The 9,553-nt window shown below is 26.3% G+C and overlaps 1 protein-coding gene across 1 annotated transcript; it reads left to right on the top strand.

The window, feature by feature from the left end:
- Nucleotides 1-1,991: 1,991 nt before the first annotated feature.
- On the top strand, nucleotides 1,992-8,124 carry LOC135923601 (proteasome subunit beta type-1-like). The gene is made up of 6 exons (XM_065458443.1): nucleotides 1,992-2,137; nucleotides 2,424-2,537; nucleotides 3,168-3,249; nucleotides 5,384-5,513; nucleotides 5,732-5,838; nucleotides 7,858-8,124. Exons 1-6 carry the CDS (start codon nucleotides 2,061-2,063, stop codon nucleotides 8,044-8,046), a joined length of 699 nt encoding a protein of 232 aa, XP_065314515.1. The 5' UTR covers nucleotides 1,992-2,060; the 3' UTR covers nucleotides 8,047-8,124.
- Nucleotides 8,125-9,553: the final 1,429 nt, after the last annotated feature.

A 9,553-nucleotide genomic window follows, 5' to 3' on the forward strand; every position in this document is an offset into this window, starting at 1 on the left:
TTTATTCGTCTTTTTTAGTAATATCTAATATAGATGTGAAATGCTTGAAAAATAAATAAACAATATTATAAGTTCTCTTAACAAAAAGATTTTACATAAATAACAAGTTAATGTTTAACTACCAATTCTAAGCAACATGCTAAACAACGAACAATTCTTAATATTTAATATAGGGATCTATTATTTATATGTTAAGATTAGGTAGTCGGTAATATACTATATATCATATAGCCCGTCGCACACATCCACTTAGTTAACTTTAGGAAAAAACTCGATCCTTGTTGGATTCTAATCCAGGACTATGCAATTAGTGATATGTCCCAGTGGACCACAGACGCTTTTCAAAAACAAGAATATTTTATAACAATCATATATGGCAGTTTCGATCCAAACTAAAAATAAAATACTTTAGTTACTCATTGCCTCTTTTTAAATCTAAATAATATGTATTTTAAAAATTACTTTTCATATGGCAAATAATCAATATTATCATATAAATATACTAAAATTCAGATATATAATGTTAAATAATTAAATTTTTGTCGTCATGACACTTTGTATTATTTGATTATAATACAAATTGAGAGCAGTAGGATGAGCTTAAATATTGCCTTTAAGCTGCCTTTCCCTGTTCACAGTTATTTGCGGCTAAGAATAGAAAAATACATCATATTTTCTATACTTCGATGCAAATTTGCATTAACTGAGGATGCATATTTAGTGACAATTCTATATATATTATATGTCTAAGGACCAACCCACTCCTGAGTTTCTGTCAAAGAAATATTTTAAAAATAAACACTCGTCTTAATTTTTTTTAGCGATTCACATTGGTTATATAATTTTGAAAATAGTAACATACTTTAAATCCAAAATATATAAGCGTAGAAAATTGCCAAATATGGTTAACACTAGTAGGAGATTTCCTCTATTAAATTTTACTGATGTAGACGGTTGTGAGCCCAAACTAGTTAGTATACTTGATGCTTACTTAAGCTGAGTTAAATAAAAGGTTTATAAATAATATCTACCATTAATATAATAAAGGTCTAGAAAATAAAACAGATAATTTGAAACTCTTACGCTAAATATTATTAAAAATCTTTTTATTGTACCTAAATTATGGGGGGGGGGGTAGTAAAGTCTTGAAGCTTTTGCTCAATTTAATTATAGGAAAGAGGAAAACCTGAGTGCAATAAAGTGAACCTATTAAAATATTCCATATTTAATATTTGTTAACAAAGAAAAACAAAAATATAACTAACCATGATATGATATGAATCAGGAAAATTTTAAAAGGTTGGGGGATCATCCGTTAAAATTTCCCTATTTTTAACAATTTTTTATTCATATTAAAATAAATAGAGCTAGCTCTTTCTTTAAAAAAATGAGATGTGGATACAGCGTCTACATGACAGGATTTTCACTGGATGCAAGCCCCCTTCAAAAACCTTTGCATACCCCCCTAAAAAATCCCAACCGCCTTCGGCGGCGATGTCTCTTTATCATTATTTTCACCTATTTATTTATTGATACTCTTTTCAAATAATTTATAAAGGATGACTTAAATTAATCTTCAATCTATCTCTACTACCAACTATCGATATTTTGTGAATATAAAGAATTTATTTTTTAGATAATAAATTTAATTAAAACCTCCATTATTTACAATGAATTAAATATTATGGCATTATGAGCTTGATGAAATATCGAAACCTTTTAAATTATATTTAAAAGGATAGTTTATTTGGAAAACAATGTGTATGAATGTTTGCAATATATAGATTTGGTAGATGAATTGTATTATAATAATACTATAATAAAAGTATTAATTTTTACAGAAATAAACTTTGTCTTATTTAATCTCAAAATTTAATAAATAACCCCCCCCAAAAAATTTATCCTACCCCCATTAAAGCAGCTTACCCCTTACCCCCTCAAAAAAATAGCAAACTCCTACCCCTCCCGCTCATGTAGACGCTGTATGGATATATGTCAAATGACACATTCTTCTGCCATTTATTTTTAATTTATTTCGGTTATTAATAAAATTTGATAAAATGATGCTAATAAAACCTACAAGCACTGATTATAAAGATCATCATGATCGTTGGTATCCATATGTTAACCATGGAGGGTATAAAATATTTTAATTCATTGTTTATTATGTATTCTAACATAAATTCGTATTCATTTATAGCATTTATATATGAGCTTTAAAAAAAATAAGATAGAATAATGATTGTTTTATGAATCAATTAAACTGTTATCTAATATGGTAATTTTTATAAGCATTTTATTTATTTATCAATTTTTACTCAATTTAATATGAATTTTTAGATATTTATCAATTAGAATGTATAGTTTTTATCCATTTTTCAACTGTCTTTCTTAGTTAATATAATATGATTATCTTATATTAGGAGTATTATAGCGATTGCAGGGGATAATTTTTCTGTACTTGGCACAGATATGAGACTGAGTGAAGATGCAAGTGGAGAAATTATGAGCCGCCATCAATCAAAAGCTTATAAATTGTAAAAACATTATATAAATAAGTCAATATAATCAGTAATTAAGCCTATTTTTTAAGGGTGCCAAAGATTTTAAAATTGATTTTAAGCTAACTTTAATTAATCGGGTTCTTGTAAAAAAAATTATTTAAATTGTTTTGTTGGATATTTATATGGAAATGGAGAGACAATATCACTAAAAATTATGGTATTTAGACACTGTAGAGGATTCAAACCTATTTTGTAAAATTGATAACTAAAACTTTTGGTCAATCCTGAACTCTGAAATATATTTTAATAATTTAAACTATAAGTGCACTGATATTAATTTTTGTGGCCATTCTGATTTTCCTGATAACAAGGTTGATATCAGTTGATTACAAATATCAGCCAATTTGGAAAAAAAGAATATTACAAAATTTAACTCTTTGAGATACTTTGTTTTAATATTTTGAGAATTTTTTTTTTAAAAAGACTATACATATTTTTCCTAACTGCCATTTCAAATCGTAAATTTTATTATATTGATAACTTTTTTTAAAATAAAAAAACTAGGGTATCCTATAATATTATGTTGGTGTATCTAACTTAAACTTATGATATAATTATACTTTTATTAAAATCATTAAATCTTATTTTTTTTTTAATTTTCAGAACTCCTACCACAATGCTAGGGTTATGTGGATTTCATGGAGATGTCAATTACTTATTAGGGCAGCTGGAATATTCTATAAAAGTAAATATTTTTTAAATATCCAACCTTATTTTCACAATTATCAGAGACCTCCAGGCAGAGTGGGTTATTGTGTTTACTTGTATTAAAAATAATAAATACAAATTCTTTTTTTTTGAATTATTTTAATTTTTATTTGAATAAATTTAAATATTATTTGTATTTGAAATTTTAAAATTAATAACTAACTTGTAGTTATATGATTTCAAATAAAAACAAATACTTTTAGTTTTTTTAAAAATTATATTATAAATGTAAAATATATAATTTATTTATTTTAATAATAATTTTGTTTTATGCATTTTTTTTTGTAAATTTATCCAATGCCTGTGGGCCCAAAAGCCTGGTGGGCCAAAATTTTAAAAATTTGGGCAGACTTTAAATTTTTTTTTAGGTAGGATTAAAATCATAAATAAAATCCGGGCTGGCTCGAAGGGCTGGGCTTGTGATTTTTTTTCTTTCAAATCCTAAGTAGGCTTAAAATTTTGACTACTGCATGTTGCTGACACTTATCTAAACATTCTTATATTAAATGATATTTTTGTCCATTTTTTTTTCTTTAATAAATTTATGGTATTTTCAAAGATAATACAACCTAATGGAACTAGCATTTATCCTAATTTTGTATTACATGAGGGTAGATGTATCAATCCAGAGACAACACATACCCTGCCTGAGTTCAGTCCAAGTCAAAATTTGCAAATATAGGGATCTCAATTTATGGGGAGAAGCCACCATTATAAGTTTTTATTGGGGGAAGGGGGTAAGATTTCTGAGTTACGCTTCTGCATCAATCACATTTACAAAGTCATAATATTTATTGGATAAAGTCAGGTTTTTGAATCAATTATATTATTATATAGGGGTGTACTAATATCACTTTTTAAAGGCTGTTCCAATATTATTTCTCATTTATTATTCTGTAAATTACTAACCGTTTTAATTTTTAATGCATACACCTAATGTTGCAAAATCGTTCCATTTGAGTCGATTTTTACAAATGGCTAACTCACTATTCTATCCAGAAAAATATTGCGCAAGTCTCTCATAACTGAAAGTGGTCTCGACATCTCTAAATCTCAATTAGGTAATATTTTTTGGTTAAAATATTGAGTTAACCGTTTTTAAAAATCGACCAAATGGAGTGAATTTGCATCATTACTTATGTCTACTCATCTAATATAATTTTTAATATTATAATACATATAGTTTAACTTACCATAATATAAGTCATTTAAATATATATTTTGATCAGTTATAGTTTATATTCATGAATTTGAAATATAAAAAATATTATTATTGATATATCATTTATTTATATAATAATATTAATCTATTTACATATATTATGAAAATTGAAATTAATTTTTTAAAAATTAAGACGCCATTTTATCGGATCGGAAAATTTTTATAATGTTATCAATAACCTATATTTTTAAAATGAAATATCTACCCTATACAATCCTATAAAAAGTATCGGTACACCAATCTATAGTAGCATAATAATTCCTACATCAGAGGGGGGTTCAGATCCGATTGTAATAGTAAAATCAGTATTTGTTTTTGTCTTACTTTGACACAGTTGCATCCCAACCACTAATTTTAATTGTGTAATGGACAGTTAAATTTGGTAACATTAATTCTTATAAATCGTCCAAAAAATTTATAGCTAATTTTACTGAGCCAGGGTTCATTAAAAAAACTTGCTTAAAAGAATCACATGTCTCAAAAACTAGCGAATCTCATCCAAAATTTAGAATATAGAATGACGGTTATGTTGTGATATGGATGGGCTAGAGCCCTGCAAATTTGTATTGTCTGAAGCTGGGATTTAACCCAATATAATTATTTTTTAAATGGACCAAGTTCTGGTCAAATAAATTGCAGGACTTTCGGTATAGAGTAGGCCTATTTTTCAGAAAAAAAATTAAAATTTTTTCTGAAAATTTGGAAATCTATTTGTTTTATGACTTTTTCCATAGTTTATTATTTTCAATTCACATTGGGGTTTTTTTTAAGCTTTGTCACTTTCTCTAGCTTTACCATTCAAATTGAATTGATTTAATTTGTCTTTATTCAAATATTCCTTTGTTGTACATCTTTTTTTTTCACATTTATTTATTCATTCATGTTTTAGATATATACCAGAGAAAATTACACCACTATATCCACACCTGCCTTGGCTTCAATGTTAGCATGCACTCTTTATAACAGGAGATTTTTCCCTCTGTACGTTTACAACTTGTTGGTTGGTTTAGATGATGAAGGTAATTTTGAAAAAAAGTTTTTAAAATTAGGTAAAAACTTGAGGAAAAAATAATAATATAAGAATGATAGAAAATAGGAATGAGGATGTAGAGTTAATATCTGATGAATTGATGAAAAACTAGACTGAACCAAAAAACCAAACTGTATTTTTTTTTGTAAAAAGAGGGAAAGTTAAATATATTATATAATATTTATTTTACCGAATTTTATATTAAAGGCAAGGGTTGCATGTTTAGTTTTGACCCAGTGGGCTCTTACGAAAGGGAGAGCTACAAAGCTGGAGGTAGTGCTGCTGCTATGTTACAACCCATATTGGATAATCAAGTGATAATTACTTTATTTTGATATTTATTTACATGTCTTACTTCTTTTGAATTCTAACGATCTTAAGATTAAAATATTTTAATTATAATTATTATATTGATAAGTTTCTTTGATACCAATCCTCCGTTTTTATGACAAAATTATAGCTGTCACTTTTAGACTGTAAAGTAGGCTAAATGATGGTTATACGTCTAAACAAATCATTGTTTTGTAGCATAATAAATTTATACTGAATTTTAAAATTTTGCACAAAGGCTAGCCCATTTAATTTTCTGCCCGGCCTACAGGCCCAAATTTGTAGATCAAATGTGGTTTACTATGTTAAATTTTTATCTTGTTCACACTAGAAACCTGCAATCACAGTTTTTTGCTGCAAGTTCGCCTATGCCCCATGCAAATTTTTTAAAATATAAGCCCAGCTTATTGCAGCCAAAGCCTTAATTTTTTCAAAAAGCTCATATGGAAAAAATCTTAAACTCGAATTATTAATTTTATTCGCTTTTTAAAATGTTGTATCTTAAATTTAAATATTCAATAATAACTTTGGTAATGAATGTTTATCTATTTTATTATATGATATCAAAATGAATAGTAAACAAAAGTTATGCTTATATTAATCGAAAAGGCTTTAGGAAAAACACCAAATATTTAGGTTATGAATATAAATTAAATTTAGCTAAATGATAATAGCCACGAATAGATATGATTAAATTTTATTTTCATATACATATTCTTTTGGTGTTAAATGTTAATCCAGCTGCAGAAAATATTCTTTTGCTCGGTGTACCTGTTGCAGATACAAAAGGAACCTTTTTAAATTAAATTAGAAAGATTTAAAAGTTCCAATCACCTTTTTACCCCAAAAAATAGTACATAGAATATGCACCTTGATTTGGTACAATATGTTGATCAAGTAAAATATGGCATTCCTGCTCTAAATCATCAGCGCTATTTGGAAATTCACAGAAGATGGAATGCTCTCCATCTATTTTTGCAATATAGGGCTTGGTATTTAAGCCGTATCTGCAATTTAGATCTCCTTATCTTGATCATTGTTAAAAATTTGTGTCATAAATTTGTAAATAATCTTCATATTTTGAGATACCTTGGGTCGAGCGAAGTTAGAATCGGTTATCATATTATATCTTGCCTTTCGCCAACATTAATTAGAGAACACTTGTTATTTTATATTTATAAACAGGAATTTTAATCCGCTTTTAGTTCCTTTAAAATTGATGTATGAATGGATGATTGGAAAGAAATAGCACAATAAAAATTCATTGTTTATTTTCTGATCATATTCCTATTAATTTTACAGAGGAAGGGTAGAGATTCTTTTAAAAAAGATTATGCTGGAGGACTTAATGGAATTTTCCCTATTTTTCTACGGGATTTAATTAAACCTGCCATAATAGCAAATAGTAATTTATAGGCCAATATAACAATCGCAGAAATTTTTTTTGGGGGGAAACCAGGATTACTTCAAATATAATCTGTTCCTGTATCAAAAATAAACTTTCAACTTTCTTGCAACCCTTTCAATTGGAATAGGGGGATGCGAAAGTGCTTCTCATTTAGAATTTTGCTAGATAACCTTAATCATGACACTATTTTAGTAAAAATAAAATTTCTTTTAACTCTATAAAACGATTGTTACTTTGTACCCTGTTTTATTAAGTATTTTCTATATACTTCTTATATCAACAACCTGACTTTTTTTTATTTTAAAACATCTATTTTTATGATCATATACTCAATGTGTTAATTTTTTTTAAAACTAATAAATTTATTATAATTCCCGAGATCAGAATTGGTTTCAAAATTTATTATTGGAATAAGAATTTTTATGATACCCTGTCCTTTCTGATTATTACACTTTTTTTTTAGTACTTCTAAGGAGAGAATGAAAGTATATAAGAGAAAGAAATTAAATAATGATAGAGAAAGATAATAACATTGAGTTAAATTTTTTTAAATATATATTTGTATATTTTTTATTTATATTTTCCCCTTTCAAAGATAGGGAATAAAAACCAAAACAACATTATTGTTAAAATTCCGCTTACGCCTGAACGCGCGGTATCAGTAGTTAGAGACTCGTTCATTTCTGCAGCTGAACGTGATGTACTAACGGGCGACGGAATAACTATACACATCATAACTAAAGATGGCATTACTACAAAAACGGAAATTTTAAGAGGGGATTAGAAAATCTACTAAATCTAGCAGATTCTTCCTTACCTCTCTCTTTTTTATGAACGAGGAAATTATGTTTATATTATTTTTTATATAAAAATGAATTTAAAATATAATTTCCAATTTTATAAAAATTTCTAAATAAATTTTTTATTAGACATTTATATATAAATTATGATATAAATGTCTAGTTTGCTTATCCCTCAAATTAGGAGTAAATTATTATTTAAACGTAAATCAAATAAGGATTATGTGTAATGGAATTCTATTAACTCGCAATTTAATTTTTTGTCTTATAATAGAAAAGGTTAAATAATATATTAATTCTCCTCTTTTTTTAAAAAATCGCCCGACATTTATAGTCATAAAAAATTAAGACCTTGAAATTATCTTATCACTGTTATATAGATGTTTTGTTTGTAAATTTAGATGATGGGTTAGGGGATGATATTTAATTTTTGGACTAAAGTAAACTTTTACTTGGAAGTGAACAATATAACCTAATAAATCTTATTAATTTAAACCTACTATAACTTAAAATCAATACAACAAACTATGTAGCTTTATCATCTTCAAAATCTAATAGTTAATTGAAAACAAGTTATCCCTTTTCCACGTCTAAACTTAAGCTTCATAATTAACTCAATTCCTCCCTTAATTACCTTATTAAATTACTCTCACATTGTACCTTTACTTCAAAGTGACCATTATAACCAAGATCTAATTATTAAACAGAAATTATAACTCAAAATCAACAAATAAAATTATAGGTTAAATTAATTAATTGTTAGAATAAACTATAAACAAATTATTTGCAAGTCACCATCATAACCAGGAAGAATTTATTTCCAATTCTAACACCCCAAATGACTTAGAATAGTAATTCATTAACTCCATATATTTTAGAGTAGCTTTAAAGCTTAACAAATATAAAGATGGTGGAACGATTGTGACATCACCATCTTGTTTGAAAGAACTTGTATTTTTTGTTCAGTGGATTAAAAAACTTTTTGACATGATAGATAGTCCAAAATTAATAATAATAAACGAATATTTAAAAAAATCTTCTAGTCCAAAATAATGAATTTATTGACTCCTGATATTAAAATTGTCATAATTTAAATAGAAATAATTAAACAAGATAAACAAATGTGTGTTTTTTCTACACTGTTTTACAATTATTTAGGCATTTTATTTAAAATAGGTTGATAACAATCTATTTAAACTAACAAATTATATTAATTAAAAGATGATCAAATTACCATTAAAGGCTAAGGTCAATAAATATCAATCATTTTATATTAAATAAACACTTATTAATTTTTTACTAACACCTTGGCCTAAAACCTCTTAGCATAGTGCAATTTTTCTAATTTATTCTTAGTTAAATTTAATATTAAATATATTAGTCCATCCTATTATTTATTCTCCTTAACTGACGACCCACTCAAGGAATCTGTTAATTCATATACTTTGAGTTGCAAAAAATTTTTTTGTTATCGTAGGACAAAAGTTACTC

Source organism: Gordionus sp. m RMFG-2023, chromosome 2 (genome assembly GCF_954871325.1).
Source record: "Gordionus sp. m RMFG-2023 chromosome 2, tfGorSpeb1-WG-v2, whole genome shotgun sequence".
Classification (NCBI taxonomy): Eukaryota; Metazoa; Nematomorpha; class Gordioida; order Chordodea; family Parachordodidae; genus Gordionus; species Gordionus sp. m RMFG-2023.

Excerpts from the sequence above, each read along its gene's own strand:
- LOC135923601 (XM_065458443.1), top strand. The coding sequence starts at position 2,061 with ATGATGCTAATAAAACCTACAAGCACTGATTATAAAGATCATCATGAT. Across the intron at positions 3,250-5,383 it reads AGCTGGAATATTCTATAAAA|ATATATACCAGAGAAAATTA; the intron begins GTAAATATTTTT and ends TTCATGTTTTAG. Across the intron at positions 5,839-7,857 it reads AACCCATATTGGATAATCAA|ATAGGGAATAAAAACCAAAA; the intron begins GTGATAATTACT and ends CCCCTTTCAAAG.